The following is a 14744-nucleotide window of genomic DNA, read 5'->3' as shown; positions in this document are numbered from 1 at the left end:
GGGCTCTCTGGGGAAGACAAGAATATTATTAATCAAGCATGCATCATTGATGGTCTTTTTCAAGAGAAGCTCAGCTGAGTCATTCAGCTCAGATTAGCAATTATCGCCGCTTTCCACCACTCAGCTGATGCGGCCGGATAACGGCGAGCGGAGAAGAATAAACTTCAAATATTAAAGTAACTCGGCGGCTGGAAAATGAAGTGTCAGAGGCAGACGCTAGCGTTCATGAGCTCCAGCGTGCATCTTGGTGTTCCACAAACAGAAGCCGGCGATCTGAAGCAGGCGCTCTCTCTCTCTCTCTCTCTCTCGCTGCCCTCTTATCTCTCCCCCCACTAATGCCTCACACAGGGATCCACACACCGGTGAAAATAGCCTTATGTTAATACCACATGCTTTAATTCATCTCTGCTGGATGCTGCAGTGAAGAAACCTGTTCAGGACTGTGCAGCCGGAGGCACCATTCCTCTGTTATTTATTATGCATCCTGCTTTTTTTTAAACAACACAATTTCCTAGATGAATAACTGATTAAATCTGGTGAAGGCTGTGGTCAGATTTGATCAAGCGCGTCTCGCTGTGGCGCAGCTAACACCTACTAGGCAGCTAGGCTGGGCTTCCTCCCATTTCCTGTAGGTTGGATCCGTGTGATAATTGGTCCGGAACTGAGCCGTCCTTCTGTTTCTTCCTCTTCTTGCAGGGTTTGATGAATACTTTACAGCCCTCACCCTGGAGAACAACCGCCGGAACGTGTGGTTCGCCGAGTTTTGGGAGGAAAACTTTGACTGTCGGCTGCTGAGTTCCTCCAAGAGAGAGGAAGGCAGTCGCAAATGTACAGGTACGCTACGTCTGACATTTGCTAATGAAGCGCATGTCTGGATTGCGCTAATAGAATTTTTGTTTTCAATTTAATGTGCGCTTGACCTTTTTGTTCTCATTAGAAGCTGCAGATGCACTATTGGGGATATAGTCACCCCTTCATGTCACAGCCGGAGAGTCTAGCACCAGGTGTTTCTGCCCAGTGGGTGCAGGACACACTTTATTATTAGAATAATAATGAACCCTGCGTCTCCTCCAGTCATCCTACAGCCACTGCTGCTCCGGCTCATGGACTGTAGCTCTTTTCCCCCCTTCAACCGAGTCACCTTGACAGCTCAACACTGCTTTCTGTCACTTCACTGTGCTGGAAATTACTATGAAAATGACACCACTGTTTGATTTCCATCAGCGCTGATCAGTAACTTACCTAGCTAAAAGTAGCCTGCCAACGCTTTGACAGGCATCGCACCGCATTTATTATCGTCGCGGGTGACGCCTGTACTGTGATGTATTAATCTCACATGTTTATGCATTGATGATGGCAGTGACACAAATTAGTGTTTGCTAGCGGATTTCTCTTTTATAATGGCTGGCGTTTCCTCATTCCTCAAGGAAGCATGTGCTGATCCCCCGTGGAATTGACTTGAAGTAAGGAAATGTTCTCAAATGAGATTTATTTTAGCGATGTGTTGTTGCACTGAACTTGGAGGCAGCAGTCGCTGCCAAACCCGGGCTCCCCTGAAGTTCAGTCATCCGTTCTTCATCAACATTCCCTGAAAAAAAATCTTAAATATGTTCAGAAGTCATTTGTCTAGTTAAATATATAATAGATTTACAAGATAAACCAGATCAGTCCTCATGCACTCAGTGCAATACTGTAATATCCGGATGACAAGCCGCTACTTCTGAACTTTCTGAACCTTGCAGCTTACACAACCCCATGGTTAATGTATGGGTTTTTACAGGCTAAAGAGCAAAAGTGTTGAGCCTTGTCACGGATGAAATCACAGGCGTTTTATTTACCCTACCTGAAAATGCCCTGTTTTCACCTGCGTGAACACAGCCGATCTCCCGGAGGACCGGAGATGAGACGCTGGAGAAGAAGATGTGGTGTAGGAACTTGGGACATGTGGTTGAAAACAGCGCATTTTGAGCACTTTACTGTCCTTAAAAGATGTGAGGAGTTCATGATTCAAGTTCAGAACATTGCCCAGTTTGTTTCATGAGTCAATCTCAATGCTGGACCCCGTTTTCAAAAACTAGTTTAGAAGTCATGCATTTAAAGAGGCCAACTTATGTATGAACAAGATCTATTTCCCTTCTGAATTTTAGTGGCTGTGGCTAATACTCTGGTGTCTATAGTCCGGAAAATACGGTATATTGCCTGTGAAGTGGAACTTTTGCGCCCTATGCTAAGCCTTTCAATGGGCATTTCAATGGGGTAAAAGGTCTTCTGTGACTGAAACGCATGGCCCTGTTAGGGACTTCAAATTACATGTTGTTACCTATGGCGTACCTTACCTCGGCCTTCATCGTTCTTTTGTCTGACGCACTTCCCACAGCGTCAGGATATGTTGTGTAAGGCGGGCACAAAATTCCACTTTCCCAACGGAATGGAGGTGAGGATGTGTTACAGCACACTGTGAAAGCCCAGGCAGGTCTGACATTAACTGACCTTCTGCAAGACTAAAACACACAAGGCCCGTAAAATGTTCTTCTCTCTTTTATGAATGGAATTCTTGTCGTGTTGCAGTACTACTCTGCTTTGTTGCAATTTGTGTTTGTGTCCTTCTATTTCCTTCAGCGTTGCATGTCCTTGTGTGCAGATTAGACAGTCCTCTTTCACCATGTTTGTCTACTTCCTACTGAAATCCCTTGCTTCCTTTGTACGCAACCGTCTCATGATGTAATGCTTTATTTTTCGGTTTGTCTCCTTTAAGGACAATGGTATGGTACAGTTACAGCTACGTTGACAGTATTATGAAACCTTACTATATACAGTTAACTGTCAATAAGGTTATTTAAAAAGACGGAACGCGAGCTAGAGCCTCCACAGCAGCTCTGGATGTAATGGAAACAAAACCCCATCTGTGAATGCTGAATACCAACAGGAGGCTTTTATATTCAGACAGTGTGTGTTCAGCGTAAAAAAAAAAAAAAAAAAAGGTTACGTGGGTGGTGAAATGTATGTTAAGTCCTGAGCAGCGGGCCGAAATGTCAGCGCCGATTGCTTTGACCTCGCTCAGTTTATGAAAGTCTTCTTCAAACTTGTAATCTGTTGGCATCTGCAGGTGAATGCTTCCCAGAAAAGTCAGTATTTTTCGACAATTATTTTCATCTTGATGCGAGAGAACATTAGAATATTGCAGCGGGGAGTGTAATAATGATGATTATAATGATACTTGTTATAATTCAGTGATTGCCACTTTTCCTGGAGCTGGGTTTGTGCATAGATTTTACACAGGAAATTCTGACAGAGGTGACACATGCATTATATATTCAAGCCGTGTACGAGCAGCAGGAGGCCAGACCTTTCCAGCAGCAGTGCAGTGGAAGGGTGATGGGAAAAGAACATTTGAAGAGGATGGGAGTCAAGTCCACCACATTCTTTATCACCGCTGGGACGAGATTCTTTCTTTGTAGCTCATTACTTTTTAAGAGCTTCACATTTCACTGCTGGCTAGGTCTAAGCTAAAACAAGGACTGGTGAAACTTCAAATGAATCTGGAGAGTACAGGCTGCTGAAAAGACTTGATTGGGTTTATTTTGTCCCCCAGGCCAAGAGCGCATTGGGAGCGACTCCAAGTACGAGCAGGAAGGGAAGGTGCAGTTTGTGATCGACGCAGTGTACGCCATGGCCCACGCGCTGCACAACATGCAGAGGGACTTGTGCCCCGACCAACCTGGCATTTGTCCTCGGATGGAGTCGTCTGAGGGGAAGGTCCTCCTGAAGTACATCCGCAACACCAGCTTCAACGGTGAGCTCCTGCTAAGTCATTGTCATGTGCTAACCGTCTTCGTTCCTCGAGCGTTGCTAACTAGCTGGTGAGCGATGTGTGACCTGATTACTGAGTCCCTGAGCACATGTGCATTGAAAGGCGGCTCTGTGTCGTACGCATCACGTCGCGTGAATATTCAATCGACTCGGAATGCAGCTGTCTCATCTTAATTATTTAGTGATGAACTCATAAATCTGTGAGTCAATGTACTGACCGTTTTCTCCGTGAGTTTCCCCCGATGAATTCGGAGCCAGACACTGACAAACGTAAAGACTCATTCATTTCTAATGTATCTGCAAGCTCTGTCTTGTAGATGAGATCTGTGCGCCACGTCACAACTTGGATTCCAGTTACGCGTCAGATGTGACTGGATTTGCCGACAGTCTAGCCGCGCACACGTATAGAGATGGACTTCCATTTCTACGGTTGAGTTGCATCACATCATCTATGAGCATCCGTCACATGAGCGTGTTCAATATTCGTGTCTTTAATCACCGACGTGCGGAAGCAGGATGAACGTGAGCGTTTTAGCTCCCTACTCAGTACTTTTTGATGGGATGTCACGCAAATCTCTCTCTATGATGAAATATAATGTCAGCATCAGTGATATATGTGTTCTCCAAAAATTAATAATCGGAGATTAGATTACATTACATTACATTAGATTAGGTTAGATAAATAAAAAGAAGAAGAAGAAGAAATTAAAAGTAAAAATGAGGAATATATATATATATATATATATATATATATATATATATATATATATATATATATATATATATATATATATATATATATATAAATTTAATGGTAAGAATTTTTAAAACAGTAATAAGGGGAAAAAAATTACATATATAAAATTAATTCAATATATATAATTTTCAATTTTTACTCACTTTTTAAAATTGTATTATTTCATTTTATTTTTTAGTTTAGTTGTATTTGTTTATTTACATAAATAAAGAATAAATAAAATAAACACATTAATTTCTATAATTTAATAATGTGTATATATATATATATATATATATATATGTGTGTGTGTGTGTGTGTGTGTGGTGCATTTTTCACAAAAGATCCTCTATTATGATTGTGATTTTAGCAGGAGGATGGCTACATTGCGAGGCTTATATACTTGTCTACTGACCAGTAAAACTCCAACATTCATGAACAATCCAATAATAGTCATTTTAATGAGTGAATATATGTGGAATCCATAGGTGTGTTGTAACCTAAACCCTCTGTAGTATAGATGGAGACTCTGCGCAGTGTTGATCGTCCTGCAAACTCACTTTCATTTGATTAAAGCGCAATAACAAGATTAGAGTCTTGTGTACTTGGCAGCCTCGTGTTCACTCTATTCATGTTAAATAACAGACTCTGCATCAGCCTGAACGCTGGTGGTTTTGGGGAGCAAATGAAAAAGCTGCTGAGGAGCGTCGCCGGGGCGAGGACATAGTTTCCAGCTGGGTAAAGGTCATGTGTGAAGAGAGAGGAGCTGATACACTTGTTACCGTGGTTAAAACAGATCATTTAAGGCTGAGCGTTCAAGTTCAGCGCCATTTCTGATGACCTTTCTTTCATCCCTCCGTGACTGGGTTTTAAACCGACAGTTTAATCCATACAAATCTCATTCAGATTTGTTGGGAATTGATTTAATCTCGCATTCAATTAAGCTTATTATTTTTAAAACAAGCTTCCAGTCCGATAAACTTTGATCTCTCCTGATAGCGTTGCTTGTGTTGTCTCCTCCGCGCTCTGCAACTTTACGATTTGAGCTCGCGTGTTATGATGTTGTTCAGGGCAAGAAAACATTTAATGTGCTCTAACCTCGGCGCGAAAAGGCTCCGGTTAAGGACTTCAGCCGAGAGCCCGAGGTCTAGAAACAGTTCAGCCCTGTCAAAGCACTCACGAGTTAAAACCTAATCACATCTGAAACTGCGAAATCATCGTTGTGTTGTGCATCCGTTCATAAAGCAGCCAACAAAAGGTTCACAGATAATGTCTGCTGATGACTCTCCGAGGCATCATGAGCAGGAGAGAAGAGCTGAGTGGGTTTTCTTTTATACAGAACCTTTGTCATTCCAAATGTGCTGCATGCATGTCAGCCCGTAATCATTGGAGCTCTTCTTAAGCACACTGTGACTTCACAAAATGTTCCCGGTAAGACTGAACTGTTTATAATAAGAAATAACAGTTTTTCCCTCGCTTCTTTCTTCACGCTGTCCTACTTTTATGTGGGTGTTGTTGCCTGCTCTCGTAAAGCTCTCCACTAAAGCATGTACTGTCGTCCTTTGTGTTAGTAGCGTCGTCCTTGGGTGCAGAAATCTTCCTTTACTGCAGGGGTTATGGGGGTTTAAATGGTCTGTTAAAGTCCGCACAAACAAAAAGTTTACTCTTTATTTAAGCAGTTTAGAACTGGTATTGTACATTGAGCCATCCATCATCCACTAGACCTGGAGAACTTGAAGGAATCCTGACTTGCCTGAGGAAATACTGAAAACATGTGTGCATTTAAAGATTTCATAAGGATTCAAATATAATTTATTTTTCATTTTCATCTCCTTCTTTCCTTTTATATATAATTGCAGATTTAATATGGGAACATTTGTGTACTCTGAATTATAAATACAGATGCATTTAAGACTTTTTTTAATCATGTTAATAGTAAACCATTTTTATTATGCCCTGTAATATATAATGTAGTGATGTGAAATGTCAAATTTATTCATTCACTCATATCCATTCAATCGTATTCTCACACAGAACCCTATTGCTCACCATTTTCCCAATATAGAGCTCACGTGTTCACTGCTTAACTGTATAATATGACTGTTATTTCGATTTTTTAATACTATATTGTGCTTCATATTTTCCTATATATTATATTGTATCATGTCGCATCACATCACATTGCATCGTATTGTCAGTGTTGGTATTATCTACATGTAGATATATTATTCATTTTATTTTTTTAAGTTTATATTTAGCTCCATATTGGTTACTGTATTTGATGTCTGTGTTCCCTTTTTTCTGTGAATGAGTGTGTTTGAAAACAGTGTTCTCTGCTCCATTGAGCCATCGACGCTGAGCTCTATATCATCCGTCCATCCACAGCCACGATGGACAGTGGTGATGTTGATGGTGAATCTTTTTAAGCAGAGCAGTGTTTCTGATCACTGCAAAAAGCAACTAAGTTGCATCTCAAATACTCACTGAAGGACAGAACTGATCAGTACTTGGGAGCGTTGACTTGGCATCAACAGTTCAACCAATTATTTCCAGCAATTCTCTTCTACCTCCACCTTCCAATCTGGTTGGTGCATCACTTCATGTGCTGGCCAGTAGACGTAGGTTGTAACAGCAGTCATGCGGTGAGTAATCCCAAATATGAGACACTGTCAGATGCTTGTTGTGGGACATCTTCTGCTCATGTAACCATAACATTGGTCAATGTGTGATTCAGGCCTGACTGGCTCCTGCTCGGACTTTTCTGTGTTTTCCAATAATTTCGGCATGTTTTGCCTGCAAACTTCAGTTTCTTCATTTTCTTGTCGTAGTCCACTGCTCTTTCCAAACATCATATTTTGTCACGGCAACAACAGGGCTGATATTTCCAAGCCCCGATTCTGATGTGACCCCAATTACCTTCACCTAACGTCTATCCCCAGGCTTTAATTGTGACCTTTAAACCGAAACTTGGACGGAATTGCCATTTTGTTCCACAGGTTTATACAACCTGGTCCAGTTTGCTTCTCAGCTCGCTGTTGCGAAGTTGCTTTGTTTCGCTCCGGCCAATAGAAAGTGAGTGACACATCCATTTTGCTGACATCAGTATGAGTTAAAGCGAAGCTCAGGTCTGGGGACGTGAGGAGACTTCATCCGCGGCGAGATCGGAGGATCGATGGCATTTCACGTCTCTGATTTGCAACAAGTTTAAAAGCAGTGAGTTCACAGTGTGAGAAATATTGAGCCTCACCAAAAAAAAAACCAGTATAAGAGTATGATGGATATTATTTCAGACGTGAGCGCAAACTCTGAATATTTAATCACAAGTTTCTAGGAATGAGAGACACAAGTACATTCCGTTGCACTTTAAAACTCTCCAAAGTGAATCACGGACTGATTGTTGCCAACCAATGTCATCCCTCATTTCCATAAAGTCATCCGGACCTTAACTTTATTCTGGAGCCCACACCAGCCAAGACGCACTGTCAACAACTTTCCCTCCTCTTGCTCTGAGTGACGCTGGCGTGAGGAGAATTTGGCTCCCAGCCAGGTTGATGTTCTCACTTCCTCTTGTCAAGTTTCTGAGATGCGCCCTTTATTTGGGACACAGAGGAACTTTTGAAGAAATGGACTGCCTCAATGGAGCTGCATGGATATATCTGATCTTGTTCTTCGTGGGAGGTGCAAGTTGGCTAGCCAGATAGGTTGTCAAGCTTCCAGTGGGACGGTTGACAGACATTTTCAAATGCGGTTCTTACCATTTTATTCACATTGTTGTTGTTTTTTCCCTGGCGAAGTTGTTTCCATTGATAGGCTGACAGGGACAGAGTGAGGGGAGAAAGACTGGGTTGTGATCTGTCCGACTACTGCTGTGTGTCTCATCTGTGTGTGTCATTCAGTCACTGCCGATGAGCTTTGTGTTATTCCATGGTGATGTGGAGGGATGCGACAAGGTGTTCTTCAGCACTTGTTATCGACCATCTCAGGTCAAACTTATCTTTGAGCTCTGGTCGCCGATGACCCATCACACACGGCCTCCTCTTCCTTCCATCCATTTTTTTTTTCGTCACATAAAATATTCTATGTCAAATTATTCCTCAGAAAAGCATGTTTTTTACCTTGACAGTATTTCCTCATTCAGTTGAAATTGGATCAACTGCATGCACGACTGTTTTGGCCGTTGAGTTCCAGCAAAGCAGAATTTCCTCGGGACGTTAATGAACGTGTTTTCTCAGTCCCTCTCTCAAGGACAACACAACACAAACAGGATCCAAAATAATACGGCAAATGAAATTCTTCCACTGGCGCTGATAAAAGTAACACTTTAAAGGAGCGAATAAAGGAAAGGTTAAATTAAAAGCAGTAACTTCACCTGACCCTAACTTATTTAATAGACTGTATACAGTTTGCCTCGCGCATGAACAAATGGCTGGTGACTGTAAGCCAGAGCTACATTGTAGAAAATCTGCTGAGCGCTATCTTATTCCTTGGATAAATAAACTTTTTGCCTGTCTGGGAGTGTTTACAGCAGCAGGAATGTGTACAGCGGCCAACTTCATTTGCCATTTTCATGATGATGAAGTAGCATGTCACCAGGTGCTGGAGTATGGCTTATTGATGTGTTTTTATTCATTTTGTGACAACCGTGGAGATTTATGGCCCAGCCAAGAATAAGTTATCCAAGAAATTGGCTACTTGTACAGTGCTTGATCAGATTCCCTGAATTTGAGCCTCTTTATGCTGGATTTATTTCCAGCACTGCATTCTAGTGAAATACAAGAAGACAAATTACCTCTTTGAGATGTGTTTACAGAGAAATGTGTGAAAACAAACTTCTATCAGTGAGCTAAAGGCTAAAAGCCTGTCTGCCTCCTACACTGTCGCTATGGCAGCAGTGCATGGATCTCACGGGTGAGATTCCCTCACATTTTAAGGAGGAACTCTGAGTCGGTGGAAGGGCCTCGAAGCGGCAAAAATGGCGAGGAGACCTTAACTTAGTGAAGATACGTGCATTGGATTGAAAATTTAGAGTCCAATCTCCGCAAACCATCAGGGATTCCTTCGACTTTTATGGATTTCTGTTGCCGTTAAAACAGCTACCTCGGCACGGAAACGGAGGTTAATCTAACCTGGACGATAAATAACATCTAAATCTTCCAGCTCACTTCCGTTGTAGCCATTTTCTCCTCACAGCTGCGAGTAGGTTGTTGTGCCGCAGCTCCATTAGGAATATCGCACTGCCCCCTGATTGTGTTTAGAGGAAAACTACACGCATTATCTTGTGTTTGTGTGCAGCTGCTAATGTATATTTGAGAGCGAAGCCATGTGAGCTCCCTTTGTTGATCTCCCCACTGTGCCAGAGTCACAGAGCTGAGAAGTGAAAAAGAGGAGAGAATTATAATGCGAGAGAAACACAGCAGTGGATCCCCAGTCCACCCACACTGCTCGGCACGGCGCGGCAGCAGTGCACCTTTGTCATGTCTTAGTTCTGAGCCACATGCAAATGCATAAATCATTCATCATAGACAGCACGCTCGCTCAGGAAACTTTATTGTCCGCCATCACATAACAGAAATGGATGGCACGTAATTATTTGCTTGAAGGCCGGGGCGCGCTCGTGACTTTGTGAGGTTTTATTTTGGCTGCCATGCCTTTTGGGTAAGAGCAGCAGCCACGTCACAGATTTGATTCGCAGTCGTCAATTCCTTGTCAGGATGTGTTTACGCTGTGTGTAGTGGAGTGTGGAAGCAGACGAGACAGGAAGGTGACGGCCACCCACCGAGTTTAACTTTGGCTTTTGTGTTGAGAGCTTTACTACAAGCGCCGCTTCAAATTCTTCCTCACACAGAATGGCACGCTGTGGCACAACAATCGGATACTGTTGTAGAAAACAAGTATCCAAAACTATCAGATTATGAGCCGCTAAGTTATCTCCAGGTTTAACAATGCATGCTCACTCTTAAGGTGTGTCAAGGTGTGTGTTCAATCAAATATCTGCGGCATTTTCTGATGCCACAGGCAGCACTTCACCTCAATGTTTCACTCTTGGTTTATATAGAACATGATGTGATCTTGGCTCAGGTGGCAACAACTTCGGCACTTTGAGCTGCCCCTGGTTAGATATATATATATATATATATATATATATATATATATATATATATGCCTAGTAGCCTTGAAAGCAATGAGAGCTTGTGGAAGGTTGATTTCTGTGCTACTGTAAAGTCCATCTTTGATCACCTTAGGAGTGGAATGTGCTGGGTTCAGTGAATTGGGTGTAAGTAAAAAACATTCTCTGTGCTCGTCTCCTCACTCTGCCACTGTGGCCTTCCTCGTTTTACTCGGCAAACTTTCATCGCAGCTTCAGAGACAAATGTCCTTGGTCGCAAAATGAAGGGAAAAAAAGCATGTTAGGAAGGTGACACTCCCTTCTGGCGCTGAACCAAAAAACAGAGCCGTGGCCTTCAACCCAAAAGCCAGCAAGCTTGTTCCGACAAAAAAAAAAACATGTTCCCAAATGTATTTTGGACACTTGCTCCGGTGTGTTCTCATTCTTTTTATAGAGTAGTCTATTAAAAACACTTCATTCCCGTGTTAGATGTCAACCGTGTGCCTGTCCCATTTTTGTAAATTGTCTTGGCGACTGAACACATTTTCATACTTTAATCCCTACAGTGATATTGCATGAGAATGACTTTCTTTTAATTCATTATTTTTAATATGAAAACATGTTCCCTATTATTATATTCATGTTAACATGAACATTGTTTTGTATTTTTACTCTTAAATTTCGGCTTCAAGCAGCCGTGTATTGAGTTATGAACCATCATGTCCAATTGTTGTGCGTAAATTGTAACCTGCTGTAGCAGGAAACAATGTAAACACAATGCTGACTTACTAATTTAAACTGAAATCGAAAGTTTGAAATTAAACCTCCAGGGCAACGACAAAACATGTTCAGGAGTCTAGACATTTTTATTATTTTTTTACTTTACTTTACTTTGAAAATAAAATCAAGCTGAAGGGCTAAACTGGGAATACGAACAGAGAAGATGTGAATATGAAAATAACCAGAAACAAAAGGTGAATCACTGAGGATGATCCCCTTTTATTTTTGCCGCTTTATGGCTCATTAACGTGACTGTTTTATCGCTCTTTTTTTCTTCATTTTCAACACCACTCTTCATTTTTACCAGCCATTTATTTATCGACAAATCAAACGTGTTTTATTGAAAAAGCACACCATAAATTTTCCATTGGAAGCCATTTAACATGAATGCAAGAGTCAGATCTCATGTTGACTGTCTCATCTCGCACAGTAGACTGACTAGGCTTCAGATGCCTACACTCCTTTATTGGAGAAAGTCTGCCGTTTCTCAGCTGGCAGGCTTCAGGTGTGTGCCGTCGCCCTCTCTAAGCTCATTAGTGAGATCTTCAGGGTTCTGCTGAAGACAGGCTGCACCACAGCAAGAGCAGATGGGGACTGTATGATGCCTTGGCTGACCTGTTTATCCTCCCTCTATCTCCTGTTGTTGTGCGCTGAGTGATTGACATACTTGGCTTTTAAGCGTAGGTGGTTTATTTTTAATAGGACACCGCTTCTGAGTGGCATTGGGAGTCAACTCGCCAGCTTTATAATGAGGGAATTCATTCCTCCAGTGGCCACGCTGCTGCCGTGATGATGCATAGGAAGCAGGTGAGGGGGAGTTATATTGGTCAGAGAGCGTCACGCTCTCCTGGTGGTGCAGCATCAGGTACCAGATATAGGTCACGATGTTTGGAGGTTTTCACAACGAGGTGCAGACAGTGTTGGTCCATGTCGGCCACAAGCCACTAACAGACTGGGGGTCAAGAGTTCATACGCAGTGGCAGAGGTTGTCGTATTGTTTGACTGTCACTGTTTTCTGAATGGCTGAAAACATTTGGTTTATTTTAAGTGGTTTCCTTCATGTCTATGATGATGTGAAGCACTCCATCGGTCACATCGAGTCAGATTATAAATGGGTGCACGGTTACTATAGTCTGTCCTGCTTCACTGGGGCTGGGTCGTGGGGGCAGCAGCCAAAGCAACAAGGCCTAGGCTTATTGCATGAAAGAAGCTAGTTTGGAATTTTGGAAGCAGCAGTTCAGCTTTGTGCCAGGCTGTGGGGAAAATAGATTTCAGCTACTATCCATTATTATCCTGTCCTCTGAGAGAATAGGAAATTTTTTCAAAACCCGTAATGTACTGCAGCAGTTGAAGCTCATCCAACAGTTACATGTCACCTGGTGACAGTTGGGGATTCAAAAAGAGCTTGCTGTGGTTGCTAGAGGGCTGTTTTCATTTCACAGATTGAGCTTCTTCAGAAATACTTTATCTGATTTTGTGCCTGTTTCTCTGATAAGGGCAGAGGTGGGTTGTTATTTTACCCATGAAACCTTGCGAGAATTGAAACAGTTATACACAAAGATTACATGACAGATCATCAGCTTTTAAGAGGTATTTTTTAAGGAACATTGCATCAAATCATTGTGATTTCAGTTTTAAAAAAATGTGTGAATGGAATGGATTTACTCCGTTTTGCTCAGAGAGTGGCTGACAAAGAGTGGCACACGGCCCCCGGGCAGCACCGTGCCCAGGTCCCGAAGAGGGAAGGCTTTGTCATGTCTGACTGTCTCCTCTCTGCTCCTCCACACAGGCAGCGCTGCCACCTCTATTGTGTTCAACAAGAATGGTGATGCTCCAGGACGCTATGACCTCTTCCAGTTCCAGATGACCAACTCGTCCACCCCGGAGTACAGACCAGTGGGACAGTGGGTGGAGTCACTCCAGCTGCGGGTACGACCATTTACTCGCTGTCACGACGAACACATGCAGCAGACAATTAAATCATTCTTGTCTTTTAAACACTCCGACTAAATGGGATGTCATGGCCTCGGCAATGTTAAGGATTTCATTGCGCAAGTCACTTTGTGTTCCGGAAATTGAACTGTCTTTTGTGACAAGGCGCTACACATTATTTGCATCTCAAATAGAGAGGGCGCGGAGGTGAAGACGTCTAATTGAGTATTTTATGTGTGAAAAAAAAGGTGCAGCGTCTGCCGTTTGGCTTGAAGGAGAAGCCGTCCTTTTTTCTCAGCAGATAAAATTCCCATTTTTTCGAAGACATATAAATGTTTGGCTGCGAAAAAACGAAATAAAAAACATCCATCCTCAAGCTAAAACCTTTTTATTTTCATTCTTTGTGTATCCCCTGCAGGTGCGATTCTTTGGTAGGATATCCAGCTAGCTACAAGCCAACACACAGCCCAGAGCAGCGTGTGTTGGAAGTGCTCGGCAGAAGGGCAGTTTGTGAAAGCTTTTACACATTAAGAGTCCTGCGATGTTGCCAGGTTACAAGGGTGCCAGCTGTGTTGTGCTCCTGTGTGTAGCCACACTGGACTCAACAGAGACTCCCACCTGAGAGCTAGCTCTGCACCATAATCCTAGACTCCTTTTGCTCATCCATTTAGAGAAAACTGTCTCTAAAACCATCTGATTCCATTTCACTCGAAATGATTCAAATGCTGCAGTGCTGGTTCACTAAGAAGTAGAAAAACACAAAGAATTAGAGTACTGTTAAAAATGATGTCCTTGTCTTGTGAACATATGTGGCGTGTCGCTTCATATTGAGCTGTGAAATATGTGAGGCCAAAATTGACTGACTTTTTAGTGCATGTGAAGTGCAGAAGTTTAAACATGGCAGTTCTGTATCAATAAACAAAATGGCTCATCCCTGGGTCTGATCTGAATGGCAAACAATACTGGACAGAAATCCTGCTGACTTCAGAACATGTTTGAGGCTATGCATTATTTTCCTTCAGAATCACTCATTTAACAAATAAAACAGCAAAAAATGGTAATAATAACAAAGTTAAATGTATATTCGGATTGTTTTTCTCAGGAGCGCTCAAAAACAGTTTTGGAGTGCGACTTGATCCTAAGGTTCTGCAATAAAAGGAGGCGAATAACAAGAAGTAAATCAACTTAATTGTTTTCCGCTGCCGCATTTATTTCAGCTTTTGTTTATTGCGTTGGAGAACTCCCGCTGCCGCGCGGCTTAGACGGGCTGATTGAGAGTGGGAGGAAGTCTAAGAACACGGTTTCATCCTAAATGTCAGTCCGTATCGACTCAGCAGTTTGGCAGGAGGGAGCTGCTTATGATGTTGATGATGCTAAAAA

General features: G+C 42.4%; 1 protein-coding gene across 2 annotated transcripts in view; it reads left to right on the top strand.

Annotated features, from left to right (window-relative positions):
• LOC128749466 (metabotropic glutamate receptor 7) overlaps nt 1-14744 on the top strand; it is a 95268-nt gene that overhangs the window by 58040 nt on the left and 22484 nt on the right. For both annotated transcript variants that reach the window (XM_053849103.1, XM_053849104.1), the window contains exons 5-7: nt 697-834; nt 3593-3793; nt 13222-13361. In XM_053849103.1, coding sequence (XP_053705078.1) covers nt 697-834; nt 3593-3793; nt 13222-13361 — 479 coding nt within the window. The remainder of the gene's footprint in view (nt 1-696; nt 835-3592; nt 3794-13221; nt 13362-14744) is intronic.

Source organism: Synchiropus splendidus, chromosome 18, assembly GCF_027744825.2.
Source record: "Synchiropus splendidus isolate RoL2022-P1 chromosome 18, RoL_Sspl_1.0, whole genome shotgun sequence".
NCBI classification, from domain to species: Eukaryota; Metazoa; Chordata; class Actinopteri; order Syngnathiformes; family Callionymidae; genus Synchiropus; species Synchiropus splendidus.
Note: the sequence above shows the minus strand (reverse complement) of the source record. Positions and strands in the feature narration are given on the sequence as shown.